This window comes from Sinocyclocheilus grahami, unplaced genomic scaffold (genome assembly GCF_001515645.1).
Source record: "Sinocyclocheilus grahami isolate Dianchi unplaced genomic scaffold, SAMN03320097.WGS_v1.1 scaffold1675.1, whole genome shotgun sequence".
NCBI lineage: Eukaryota > Metazoa > Chordata > Actinopteri > Cypriniformes > Cyprinidae > Sinocyclocheilus > Sinocyclocheilus grahami.
This window is the reverse complement of record NW_015506854.1, coordinates 27,382-42,021: the sequence shown is the minus strand read 5'-3', so window position 1 is coordinate 42,021 and position 14,640 is coordinate 27,382. Positions and strand designations below refer to the sequence as shown.

Here is a 14,640-nt window from a genome sequence, read left to right as displayed (position 1 = left end):
AACTCAGAGCTTCCCATCTCAGGGTAAGTCAACTCTGAGTTCGTTGAACCTCCTTATTGAAACAGATCCCAGGAGAATGAAACAAAAACAAAATAAGAATTTTCACAAAGAAACAAATTCTAAAAAGTAACAAGGTTTCACTCAAAAGAAGACAGAACCTTTCTCTTTATTTGCTCTTTTTTAATACTCTTGATCGGTCTCTTAATACAGTCTCGCTCAGTAATTACACTCATTCCTTCATCTCACACGTTTCTTTCTCTTTGACTGGAGCCTCAAACAGAGGGTTTTTAAAGGCTCTCAGTAACCAGAATCACTTGTCTTCACTAACTAACTCAACCCTCGTCAATCAGCTCATTAGTGGGGTGTTCGTTTCAGCACCAGACAAAATAAAATGTGGCCCATAAATAACATTTAAGCAGCTGTTTAGTTGTGAATGTTAAAATATGAAATATTAATGTTAATGTGTACATAATTGTTTGATTGAAGTCCATACTCCTGTTGACTGATACTGACTGACAGATTTCAATATGCAAATAAGTGGAAAGAGATGGACAGATACACAAAAAAGAGGAAGTGAAATATGAAAATTAACTTTAGAGCAATAAAACAATAAAATGACATGCTAAATGAGGAATGAGAGCAGACATGATAATCACATAGTTTAAAGCTGCAGACAGAAACATCAGACTCAGGACAGAAACACACGACCTCTAAAGTAAGAACAACTCATTCAACTTCATTCTTTAACAAAATTAGATTTTTGATGTTGTTTAGATGTTAATATTGTCTTTATGACTGTTAATCATGTAATGCTGCTTAATTAAAATTAATTACATTAAATTAATTTGATTAAATATATATATATTTTTTTTAATTACCTGATCATGTTTTATTCAGAAATGGAGCAAACTCTATATTTCATTATACTTCTCATTGGTGAGTGTTTGTGGATTTATTCATGGTTTCTAGTTTCATTAGGTCTGTTATGAAAAGCATCAAAGCAAAGCCTCTCTTTCACAGCTCTCTGCTCCATATCTGAATGTGTTCAGCGTCAGTATCACTTTATAAATGAGAGGAAGACCTGGACTGAAGCTCAGAGATACTGCAGAGAGAATTACACAGATCTGGCCACCGTTGACAACATGAACGACATGAATGAGCTGAAGAAGAGTGTGAATGATGGACGTGTTGAGTTTGTTTGGATTGGGCTGCATGATGAATGGCAGTGGTCTTCAGGTGAACCTGCGCTCTATCTGAACTGGGCTACTGGACAACTAAAAGGCAGAGATTATTGTGCTGTGATGAAAAATGGAGAATGGCATGATTTGCCATGTAATGATACCCGACCTTTCATCTGCAACAACAGTGAGTGTGGCTATTTAAAATGACAAAAACCCTGCATAGATGGACGAAATAACAAATTTTTGTGATTTTTAATTTGATAATGAATATACACAAGACTGTGGATATTTGTCACACTTTTAACATTGTCAATTTCTGTATAGACACAAACATTTCCAGAAAAAAAAATACTTCATTCATCTTTTGTTATCTCACTATGGGGTAATTTGTCACAGTGGGAACCTACAATTAAAGAGACTATAGAGAAAATATTCGAGAGAAAAAAAGAGAATGTGAGAAAGTGATTGATATGGATAGTAAAGATCTTATAATATTCATAAACATACAGCAGTGACTAGAGTTGATACTACTTGATATTTTCAGCCTTCAGTAACTCAAAACAAACATGGAAGAGCTTAATTTCCTTTCCGAGGGAACTTCGAACTGCATCTCTAGTGGTCGCTATGGGGAACGCCTTTGGCGTGACCGGTGTCTGAAGCATACATCTAAATAAGACAATGATATTGGCCGGCGACAGCCTATGACGTCACTACTGGCGCGACCACAGTATAAAAGGGCGCAGGTAGAACACGTCATCCTCTTCTTCGTCTTCACTATGACCGTTTGTTTATGTTAAGCATGCCTAGGAATGCATGTTTTCCCGGCAGAGGCTTTGCTCTGATATCCGCAGTTTCACACGGCTCACATTCTCTGTGTGTGTGTGTGGTAAAGAGCAAGCGCATTAAGCTCTTGAGGGAGTTGCATGCGCTCTGCATTCATTGCTTGTTTCTTGTGAGGGATAAGCATGAATTGAATGCGCTCGTCTCATGAGGAGACAGCTTGTGCTCATCGTGATGCATTCACAAGACTACTGAGGGGTGAGTACTTCACCATTTACCCGAGTTTGTAGATAGCATTTGCATGAGTGCTTTCGCCTCTCGCAGGAATAGCGACGCATTCGTGGCAGAGGTTGTCATTCTCGCTTGATTTCCAAGGTAATCTAGTGCTTGGACGGAGCATGTTTAGCTCCCACGGGAGCTGAATGCGTGCTACGCGTTGCGGTTGCGGTGAGAATTGGCTGCCCATTGCCGCGATTCGCGGTTGATGGGTAGAACAGGGAAAGGACCTGACAGGAAATTTCTCCCTATCATTAATTTCCTTTTGTTCTCATAGGAGTGTATCAATATGATGAGGTGGCTGAGTTGCTTTGCACCAACATATCTTGCTCTCCGTGCCACTAAGCAGAAGGGCTCTTTGGGCTTTGCCTTCAGATGATGCCCCGTGAGCTTGAGTCTGCACAGGAGCGAGATTCATCTCATCTATCTATCTATTGCTAGTTTATGTTAATTCACTTACGAGTTTTTCCGCAGTATAACGCTGCAACTTCAGGACCCGCGGGTTCTCCATTCGAGTAAGCATTTATCGGAGTATAATGCTTTGTGATGTGCTCCCTGATGTCCTAGCTAGGTGTTTGCTTTAAGAAGCTGCCCCGGCCAGGACACGCTAGTGGGCTTGAGTACGCTGCGTTCCCTGAGGTATAAGTGAGATGTGTTTCTGCGGAAACCCTTCCTGAGTGATTCGGCTCCGAGAAGCAGTAGCTCTTCATGCATGAATGCGTTAATGGGTTCTCTTTGGAGCCATTGAGCAGCAGCCTCAGGTTGTTAGGCTTCTCTCTGCCTCCCTGTTAGGCTGCTCTCTTTGTTGGTGAGTTTAGCAGTGCTCCCCTCACCTTAGAGGGTTACATTTGAGCACGCCGCTCCCAATTGAGCGTCTGAGGTCTCCTCTCATTGGGTCCTCCGCTCCTTGGAGATCCATTTAGCAGCAGCCTCAGGTTGTTAGGTCTCCTTTGGCCTGCCTGTTACGCTGCTCTTTTTCTTGGTCGAGTTTAGCAGTGCTCCCCTCACTTAGAGGGTCACCTATGAGCATGCTGCTCCCAGTTTGAGGTGACTGTTTTTTTGGTTGAGTTGGTGATTCTCCCCTCACATGGAGGGTTTTTCTATGAGATGTGCTCTGAGCATGTGGCCTCCCACTGAATTATTGTTACTCCTTGAGCGGGCCAGTCACGTAGGGTCTAGACCTGTCTAGTGGACAGGTTCTGTGTTTCTAATTCCATGCTATGGTAAGTGCAAACCCTCAGCTTCTGTGCACTTTTTAAAATCCACATTGTGGTAAATGTGCATGCTAGGGAATTTTGCGCACTTTCTAAAATCATGAATGGTAAGGGTTACACCGGTTTTTTACCTTGGGCTCCACTCAACCGTTGGTTCATTACGGTATTTCTAAATCCATATCTATGGTAAGTGTGCACACCAGCCTTTGTGCACCTTCTTTTAAAGCCTTTATGGTAAGGGTGAGGTGTTGTTGCTCTCTTCCCCTTTCTCTGAGTTGGCTCTGTTCTTGGTTCTTGGGCCCCACTCTCCGCATATTCACTTTCAAGACAGGGTGTTACTACTAAGTTTCCTTGGGTATCTTGAAATCCTCGGTAGCTCGTTCTTAGAGCAGGAGGTAGTCTCTATTTGACAGGCCAGGATATGGGTTTGTAAGCAGCCCTGATACTCGGCCTTATCCCCTTAAAGGAATCCTTGGTTATTTTTTGATTCCAGTCTTGAGCTTTGCCCTGGGCTCGGGCTTTATACAAGCCAGCCCTTACAGGTAAGTTTGGTGCACAGCTCAGGCCTTTGGCCATAGGGGGTTATGTCACTGACAGCCGTCAAACGTCCTAGGGGCAGCTCCTTTGACTTGTTGTGTTGGTACTTAGTGCTCGCTGTGGTATTGGCATGCACTCCTCTCAGCATGGCAGCGTGGGTATACCGTTCCCCATAGCGACCCCTAGAGGACGCAGTTCAAAGTTCCCTGAGAAGGGAACGTCTCAGGTTACATTTGTAACCATGGTTCCCTGAGAAGGGAACGAGACACTGCATCCTCTAGTCTCCTCGCCATGCTTCGGACGTAAGCTTCAGACGAAGAAGCGTATTACATGTTCTACCGGCGCCCTTTTATACTGTGGTCGTGCTGGTGGTGACGTCATAGGCTGTCGTGTTTTTAATTATATGCTTCAGAGACCGGTCACGCCAAAGGCGTTCCACATAGCGACCCCTAGAGGACGCAGTGTCTCGTTCCCTTCTCAGGGAACATTGGTTACATACATAAACTGAGACGTTTTGTAGATTAACTCAAGTTTAGTCCATGTAGGAAAAAACACTTCATTAAAACATAAAACAATTTGGTATCAAGATGAACACTGTGTTGCAGGATGCATTAATTATATAGGGGGTTGAGCACTAGTCAATTAGTAAATTGGAGAAAGTCTTGTTAAAGTACGGTATAAAAAGGGAAACATGTGTCACCCGGATGTGCGTCATCTAAGTGTTACCGGTTCTGTTTGCCTGTGTATCGTGCCCGAGAGATAAGAGCTGTAAGCTGCTAGGGATACGTGGCTTGTGGCTGTTTATTTTGGATGACACAAACCTTATTTTTAATTTTAGTGGACTGAGGAAATGCAGGGCGTGTAATAAACAGGTGCCTTGTTCCTTAAGTGTGTAAATCCGTGCGGCGGTCGTCATTTACGGAGGTATGGCCTTTTAATTGTGGCACATTGTGTATGGGGTAAGTGTTTTGTTAGTAACTGTTTTTTTGTTTGTTTCTCGTATGTGTTTGCAGGTTTTTCTTTCGACGCCTCGAGTGCGTTGTGGTGGGCTGACAGACTGCTGTAATTTGTGAATTTGTGAATTTTCATTGTTGAATTGTGTGATTTAAAGTTAGTTTTTTTTTCTTTAATTTGTTGCCGCCTGCTAAGGGTAATGCTCAATGTGTATGTAATACTTGAGTACAGGCACATTTGTTTGTGAGTATCAATTGGTATATTACCCGGTTTGTAAGCGGTACAGGTTTTGCTTTTTAGCCTTGACTGTTTTTTTGAGCTTTACAGTCTGATAAGGTGTTTGGGAGTATGGAATGTGTGTATGTCTATTAGTGATTGATTTGGTGTTTGTGTATTCTTTTTTTTTGTAGAATTGGGGCGGCAGAAAGACTAGGAGTTGTTTCCTATTACTCTCGGTGGTGGTATTCTTCACTGATTGCCGTGCTCCATAGTGAGGTGCAGTGTGTCTGTGCTTGCGTCCATGTGTGGTGAATGTGAATTTTGTTGTGCTTAAACTCTCTTTATTCTAGATAGGAGAGTTTTGGGACCTATTCCTGAGAAGAGCTGGATGCCGATCCCCAAGCTGTGTATCGTTTGTAATGTGTATTGTCGTTTGTGAATTATTCTCATATATTATTCTTTTGTTAGGGTTTGTGATGTACTGTGTAGTGCATCTTTGTGTTTTTATTATTGGTAAATAAACAAATCTTTTGTATAATTTGTGTCTCATACCTGACCCCACTGAACTGAACCTGTGAGCTTTATTCTTGTTAGAGTAATTCCCCTGTAATCAAACTTGGGGTGGCGTAGTCGGTCGTATTTGGGCTTTCAATTCTGTTGCCCTTCTGCAATTCTCATCTGCCACATTTAGCATAGTCGACAGGATCGGTGCTGTTATAGGTTGAGACACAGATTAGAAGTTAGTTTTTTTTGTTGGGGTTTTTTTTTTTTTTTTTTTTTGACCGTGGTGACTGTTCAGTAGATGGTCTGGTGTTTGGTAAGCATTTTTAGTGTTTAGATAATGGAGGAGGAATTGCAGGATATGAGGGACTTAGTGGCCCAACTAAGGGCAGAAAATGAGCGACTGCGGCAGGACCGGGTACCTGTTGGGGTGCCCGATCCTGGCGCAGCTTCTGCTAATGTAGTACCACCGGTGACGCCACAGTCAGCGAGTGCTGGTGCGGCGGAACGACTTGTTTTTATACCACGGGAGAGACGTTGTCCTAAATTTAATGGTAGAAGCGGCGTTAGCATTAATGAATGGGTGGAAGAAGCCCAGGCGTGTATGCGTTTGCATCAGATGTCCCGAGTAGACCAAGCCTTCTTCTTATTTGATCTTGAAGGAGAGGCTCGTGAGGAAATTAAATATTGGCCTGAATCTGAAAAGTGCGATCCGGATAAGATTATTTTGGCATTGCGTGATTTGTATGGGTGCTCAGAATCATATGTAGCCCTCCAAGAAGTGTTTTTTTTCTCGAAGACAGCAAGAGGGTGAAACATTATTAGAATTATCCTTGGCTTTATTGGGCTTATTGGAGAAAGTTAAAAGTCGAGCCCCATATGCCATTCCAAATGCCGATACCGTGTTAAGGGATCAATTTGTTGAGTGTGTCTTGGATAGTGCTCTCCATAGGGAGCTTAAGCAGTTTGTCCGACGTCAGCCCACTGCAACGTTGTTGGAAGTCCGTGGGGAGGCCCTTAGATGGGAATGCGAGGGAACGCTGGGTGGTGTACGGGGTCGAAGCCATTCGGTCCCTCTGGTGAGTGGGATTCAGTATGGGGTGCGAGGTGATTTGGGTGTGGGCGTTGGGTCAAGTCAAGGGAACCAGTCGTCCGAATTAGATGAGCTACGGAAGCTGCTGTGTCAACAGCAGCAGCAGTTAGATAACCTTACTCAAACCATTGCACAAAATCTAAACTCTTACACTCGTGGTCGCTCCCCTCGTTTGGATAGAATGATTTGTAGGCGGTGCCAGCAACCAGGGCATTTTGCTCGGGAGTGCGATGGGGAGCGACGAACCCCTCACTCTCCGCGACGGCCTTTTGCGGATTCTTCCTCTGGTGAATTGGGGCAGCCGCACGGATTGCAGCCGTCGGGAAACTAGTGCCCACCGGGCTGTTGGGCCACAGCTCGGTAGGGAATATGGTCGGCTCTTATGTGTTTAATCGGAAGAAATTTGCACCACGCTTGGTTTCCTCTTGTCCACATCTTATTGTGAGTATGGGGGGGGGGGGGTTCCTGTGCCCTGTTTAATCGATACTGACTCCATGGTGACTACTATTACCGAGAGTTGTTTTCAACAGCAATTCCAGCCATGGGGCCAGGATCGGTTACAGTCGTGTCATTGGCAGCAGCTTCGGGCAGCTAATGGGCTGGGAATTCCATACATTGGCTATATGGAACTGGATGTCGAATTTTGCGGTGATCTGATTTGTGGATGCGGGGTCCTTGTCGTCCGAGATCCTCCCGGTGGTTGGTGCACGAATGTCCCGGGGATTCTGGGGATGAACGTGCTCAGTCGTTGTTACCGGGAGCTCTTCAGGCGATATGGTCCCGCTTTATTTGAATTATCGGTCGTGACGCACGATTCCAATATCTCTCGGGCCTTTCAACATTGCCAACAGACGTTTAGAGTTCCTATGCGTGGGGGTGATGTAAGGGTGCGGGGGCGTGCAGTGTGCCGCATTCCGGGAGGTACCATGAAGTTGGTGGCAGCAACGTGTTCAGCCGCATATGTGGGTAATGTTGTGCTATTTGAGCCCCCAGAGACCGGACTGCCGGCAGGTTTGCTTGCTTCTCCGGCCTTGGTCCATGTAGCAGGGGGCACTGTGTGTGTGCCCCTGGTTAATGTTGGCACCGTGGATGTGGTGCTTTATCCTACCACAGTTGTAGGTAAGTTGACAGAGGTGTATCTGGGGAATCTATCTGAGGGTGTGACTGAAGTTCCATCAGTTATTGCTCAGGTGGCCTCTTGTGGGGTCCCAGGTATGGCGGTCTCTGCACAAATTGAGTCAGTTGATTTAAGTGGATTAACATCGGATGAACAGGGGGTGTGTTAAAGATCTTCTTTGTGAGTTTCAGAATGTGTTTTCTGCCCATGAGGGGGATTTGGGTTGCACAGACCTTCTCTCTCATGAGATTCCTTTGCTCGACGACGTTCCGGTTCTACAGCGTTATAGGCGAATCCCTCCATCAGAGTGCGAATTGGTAAAAACTCATATTAATCAGCTACTGGATGATTCGAGAAAGTTGTAGTCCGTACGCGTCACCAATTGTATTGGTTAAGAAGAAAGACGGTAGTCTACGCATGTGCGTAGACTACCGTCAACTTAACGCAAAAACTCGAAAGGACGCGTTTCCGTTGCCTCGAATTGAGGAGACGTTAGATTCATTGACAGGGGCCCGTTGGTTTTCGACATTAGATCTGGCCAGCGGTTATAATCAGGTCCCTGTCTCTGAATCTAACAGACCGAAGACTGCCTTTTGCATGCCCTTTGGGCTTTTTGAATGGAATAGAATGCCCTTCGGCCTCTGTAATGCACCCAGTACATTCCAATGTTTAATGGAACGGCTGTTTGGGGACCAGAGACATCAATCTATGTTGTTATATCTTGATGATATAATTGTGTTTTCCTCATCAGTGCAACAACATCTGCAGAGGCTGAGAGTGGTGTTGAGTTGTTTACAAATCGAGGGCCTTAAGGTGAAGTTGGAGAAGTGTGCGTTTTTTAGGGAGGAAGTACGTTACCTGGGACATGTTATATCCGCTCGGGGTGTAGCAACGGACCCGGGTAAGATAGAGGCGGTGGCTCGGTGGCCGCATCCAGTGACTGTGCCAGAGCTGCGGACCTTTTTGGGTTTCGTTAGCTATTATCGGCGTTTTGTGGAGGGGTTTGCCAAACTGGCTACCCCTTTACATAAGTTAGTGGCAGAGTTAACCGGGGGTAAGTCGAGTAAAAGAGACCGATGGGAATTGATTGAGGTATGGTCTGAGCAGTGTGAGGAAGCTTTTCAAGCTCTTAAGTGTAAGCTCACTACTGCCCCGATTCTGGCGTACGCAGATTTTGCAAGTCCATTTATATTGGAAGTGGATGCTAGTTACACTGGTTTGGGTGCAGTATTATCTCAGGAGGTTGACGGTAGGGTTCGACCGGTTGCATACGCTAGTAGTAGCCTTAGGCCAACGGAGCGTAATACTGCTACCTATGTGTAACCAGAATGCCGATGCCCTGTCAAGGCAGAATCCCGTTGGCCAGGAATACAGTGGGGCGTTAGGTGTGACAGTTCCCAAAGTGTTGCAGCGAGCAGTGACTAGAGAGTGTGAGGCGCCAGTAACGTCGAGTGCCATGCAGGCATTGCCGAGCGGTTCCGCGGTAGATGTAAGTCTAATCCAAGAGGCAGACCCAGTTATTAGGCAAGTCCTGGAATTCTGGAGGAAAGTTCAGCGTCCAGGACCAATAGAGCGGAAATGTTTGACCAAGCCTGCGCTGGTGCTTCTTCAACAATGGGACCGGTTGGTAGAAGAGGAAGGCTGCTTGTATCGTAAGATTTTACGCCCAGATGGTGGATAAGTGGTATTGCAGTTAGTGTTGCCCATGGCTTTGAGGTCTGAAATACTTGCACTGTTGCACCAACAGCATGGACATCAGGGTATCGAGCGCACCCTGGAATTGGTTCGCCAGCGGTGTTACTGGCCAGGGGTGTTGGCTGATACTGCTCGTTGGGTTCAAGAATGCGAGCGGTGCCAGTTGGCCAAAGACATTGCTCCTGTATCTCGTAGCTATATGGGGCATTTGTTGGCCTCACGGCCAAATGAGATTGTAGCCCTTGATTTTACTATGTTGGAGCCCTCACATTCTGGGCAGTAAATTTACTGTAGCTGTTCCTACCTGGGATCAACGTGCAGAAACTGTGGCCCGTATTTTAGTGGAAGAATGGTTTTATAAGTTTGGGGTCCCGGGGCGGATTCACTCTGATCAGGGACGCAATTTTGAGTCTGCATTGATACAGCAGTTGTGTCGTCTCTATCAGGTGACTAAGTCCCGTAGCACCCCCTATCACCCGGCCGGCAATGGGCAATGTGAAAGGTTTAATCGCACCTTGCACAATTTACTGAGAACATTGCTGGTGGGAAGTAAAAGAGACTGGGCTGGGACTCTTTTGTTATAACACCACTCCACATCAGGCAACAGGGGAGTCGCCCCATTTTTTGATGTTTGGACAAGAGCCTCGGTTGCCAGTAGATTTTTTGCTTGGCCGCGTGATAGACCCTGTAGCCGGGGTGGTACATCGGTGGGTTGAGGAACATCAGGCACGGTTACAGGTGGCCTTTGAGGGTGCTCGGGGACGTTTGCAGGCTGCTGCGAGTCGTCGTAAAACCGCATATGATCAACGTGTGTGAGAGCTGCCTTTGAGTGAGGGCCAGTTAGTGTATTTAAGGGAGCATGGTATTCGAGGTCGTCGGAAGATACAGGATATCTGGAGTTCCATAGAGTACCAGGTAGTACGAGCACCAGAGCCTGAGGGTGCAGTGTATGCAGTGGCTCCAGTGGGTGACCCAAGTAAAGTACGTTATGTGCATCGGTCTTCATTAGAGCCTCGGGTTCAGAAAGCGGGAGTAGTGGATGATGCCTCTACTGGTGTGGAGTTTCTAGTGCAAGAGGTGATTGATGATGGAGTGGAAGAGGTGGAGGAGGGTGAGTTGGCCTTTGTGGTAGCTGGAGTTCCTTCAGGGGGCACTGTAGGTCACCCACTTTCATTGGTAGTGATTCAGGCTACCCCACCCACTGTAGACCCTGTGGTAGGAGTGTCGGAAGAGGCTAGGATGGAGGATTTTGGGTAGGCACCTCTGCCCCATCCTGATTTTTCAGAGTCGTCTGATTTAGTCCCACGTCGAACGTGTTGGCGTGTTGGTGCTGGGCAGCATTCTAACGTGTATCATCTACCACAACCTGTGGGTAGGGGGGTTGGTAGTGAGGATTCCATTGTGGAGTCTAATGCTGTTCTGGTTTTGTTTAGGCCTTGGGACTAGTAATGACCTTGGAGTTAAGTTTCATCGTCGGGACGACGATGACTAGTGGGGGGGTAGACTGTGGCAGGATGCATTAATTATATAGGGGGTTGAGCACTAGTCAATTAGTAAATTGGAGAAAGTCTTGTTAAAGTACGGTATAAAAAGGGAAACATGTGCCACCAGGATGTGCGTCATCTAAGTGTTACCGGTTCTGTTTGCCTGTGTATCGTGCCCAAGAGGTAAGAGCTGTAAGCTGCTAGGGATACGGTGGCTTGTGGCTGTTTATTTTGGATGACATGAACCTTATTTTTCATTTTAGTGGACTGAGGAAATGCAGGGCGTGTAATAAACAAGTGCCTTGTTCCTTAAGTGTGTAAATCTGTGCGGCGGTCGTCATTTACGGAGGTATGGCCTTTTAATTGTGGCACATTGTGTATGGGGTAAGTGTTTTGTTAGTAACTGTTTTTTTGTTTGTTTCTCGTATGTGTTTGCAGGTTTTTCTTTTGACGCCTCGAGTGCGTTGTGGTGGGCTGACAGACTGCTGTAATTTCAATTCACTGCTGGCATTGCTGCAGGTTGTGCGGAGTTGCTTCCCCCCCCCCCTTTCTGGGTGTGTGTGTTGTAAACTTGGTGCGCCTGTCCGCTTGGGCTTTAAGACAATCGTGCTGTGACCCGTCCTTCGGATGAGACGTTAAACCGAGGTCCTGACTCTCTGTGGTCATTAAAAATCCCAGGATGTCTTTCGAAAAGAGTAGAGGTGTGACCTCGGCATCCTGGCCAAATTTGCCCATTGGCCTCTGACCATCATGGCCTCCTAACAATCCCCATATCTGTTAATTGGCTTCATCACTCTGTCTCCTCTCCACCAATAAGCTGGTGTGTGGTGGGCGTTCTGGCGCACTATGGCTGCCGTCGCATCATCCAGGTGGATGCTGCACACTGGTGGTGGATGAGGAGATACCCCCTGACAATGTAAAGCGCTTTGAGTGCCTAGAAAAGCGCTATATAAATGCAACTAGTTATTATTATTATTATTATTATTGTGCCTTGCTTGGTTCTACAACGGTTCGTGGTTATAGACTGATCGTTTAACCCGTTGCTTCCGGATTGAAGCTTTGCTCTCTGACTGTCTGTGTTAAGCATTGTGTAATTCGACTATCGTTTTGCACTGGATTGAGCTGCGTATTTATCCTCAAACTATGATTAATGTCCAGACGTCTACTTTTCAGTGACCACTATGTTGGGTTTTCTGAATTTTCTTTGTTGAATTGTGTGATTTAAAGTTAGTTTTTTTTTTCTTTAATTTGTTGCCGCCTGCTAAGGGTAATGCTCAATGTGTATGTAATACTTGAGTACAGGCACATTTGTTTGTGAGTATCAATTGGTATATTACCCGGTTTGTAAGCGGTACAGGTTTTGCTTTTTAGCCTTGACTGTTTTTTTGAGCTTTACAGTCTGATAAAGGTGTTCAGGTGTATGGAATGTGTGTATGTCTATTAGTGATTGATTTGGTGTTTGTGTATTCTTTTTTTTTGTAGAATTGGGGCGGCAGAAAGACTAGGAGTTGTTTCCTATTACTCTCGGTGGTGGTATTGTTCACTGATTGCCGTGCTACATAGTGAGGTGCAGTGTGTCTGTGCTTGCGTGCACGTGTGGTGAATGTGGATTTTGTTGTGCTTAAACTCTCTTTATTCTAGATAGGAGAGTTTTGGGACCTATTCCTGAGAAGAGCTGGATGCCGATCCCCAAGCTGTGTATCGTTTGTAATGTGTATTGTCGTTTGTGAATTATTCTCATATATTATTCTTTTGTTAGGGTTTGTGATGTACTGTGTAGTGCATCTTTGTGTTTTTATTATTGGTAAATAAACAAATCTTTTGTATAATTTGTGTCTCATACCTGACCCCACTGAACTGAACCTGTGAGCTTTATTCTTGTTAGAGTAATTCCCCTGTAATCAAACTTGGGGTGGCGTAGTCGGTCGTATTTGGGCTTTTAATTCTGTTGCCCTTCTGCAATTCTCATCTGACACAACTGCAACTATATTCATTTAGATATTACTCCATTCACTGAACACAATTTTCCAATTATTATGATTTATTTATTTTGTCCCTATGTGGTGATTTCTTACGATGTGCAATTAAACAACTTAAAAGAAAATAATAATAATTGTCAGCTCTTCGTGGAAGAAGTATTCCAGAGATATATTTAAGAAAACTAAATCAATAGATTGAAAATCTTGAAAATATTGTGAACATTCAATATATCACCAGCTGTAGAAGCAGCTCAAGTCTTTGAGTAATGTTTCTGATGTTTCCACCGCTGCTCCTGTTCACATCCAAACCATAAAGCAGCGTAAGAATAATGAACGAACTAATTCATGAATTACTTCTCATTTGTTTTTCTTAAAGCGAACACAGGACTTGTCTTTATCAATCAGACGATGAATTGGAGAGACGCTCAGAGATACTGCAGACAGAGTCACATTGATCTGGTCAGTGTGAGAAACCAGAATGAGAATCAACAGGTTAAGAAGATCATTAGTGATAATCACTCATCTGGATCATTTGTCTGGATCGGTCTGTTCAGAGACTCATGGCAGTGGTCAGATCAGAGTTTCTCCTCATTCAGATACTGGAAGTCTGATCAACCTGATAATGGAGACAGAGGTGATGAAAAATATGCAGTGATCGAACTGAAAGCTAATGGACAATGGCATGACTTCTCTTGCACTTACCAGTTTCCTTTTGTGTGTCATGATGGTGAGTAGATCCTCACAAAACACACACAGCCTTCCTGAAACTCACAAACTCAACTTCATCTGCAGCAGATATTAAGAGTGAAGGATATGTGAATTGTTTGTGTGTTTTCTTGTTCACTGTTTTCACATTTCATTATTTTTCTGATTTACTCATATATGATTTTTTTTTCTTTGATAGCTTCTGAGTGAATCTGATTACTGGGTTTTAAAAGTGTCCAAAAGTCTTGCTTAAGTCTCAAAATAATTATAATGACATAATATGATATTATCAAAGTTTTCTAACAACAATGTTTAATATTCTTTAATTGTTTAAAGGGGTCCTATTATGCTTTCTCACTTTTTAATTTTAGTCAGTGTGTAGTGTGTATGTTTGGGCATTAAAAAGTTCTAGAAAGTTACAAATCTCAAAGTCCACTCCAAAGGGAGATATTTAGTTTTTTAAAAATCCCTTTTCAAGAACTACAACGAACGGCTCGTTTGGACTACAGCATTTGTTTTCCGGGCTTTGTGATATCACAAAGCGGCTCATTAGAATTTTTTTACAAATAATACCCGCCTACAGAAATTGGAATGGTTGGGGGGTGGGGAGAGGCGAGGCTGTGGTTAAAACGCTTGGTTGAGTGACTGCATCAGACGAGACGATGAAGAAGAAGTGCTGCTGCAGAGTTAGTGCATCAGAGAAAACGAAGAAGAAGAGCTGCTGTGCTGTAGCATAACATTTTTGTCATGTCTAGAACAGCGGTTCTCAATTCCAGTCTTCCCTCTGCACATTTTGTATGTTTCTCTTATTTCTTCATACATTTGTTATATTTGACTGTAAGTGCCCTGCGAAGTGGACATTAACGGATATTCCTCCATGATTCCAGTTTGAAGGGAGCGTATGT

General features: G+C 44.4%; 1 protein-coding gene across 1 annotated transcript in view; it reads left to right on the top strand.

The window, feature by feature from the left end:
* Positions 1 to 899: 899 nt before the first annotated feature.
* Positions 900 to 14,640, top strand: part of LOC107571974 (C-type mannose receptor 2-like) — a 35,809-nt gene continuing 22,068 nt past the window's right edge. The window contains exons 1-3 of the mRNA XM_016258375.1: positions 900 to 936; positions 1,021 to 1,365; positions 13,407 to 13,757. Coding sequence (XP_016113861.1) covers positions 900 to 936; positions 1,021 to 1,365; positions 13,407 to 13,757 — 733 coding nt within the window. The remainder of the gene's footprint in view (positions 937 to 1,020; positions 1,366 to 13,406; positions 13,758 to 14,640) is intronic.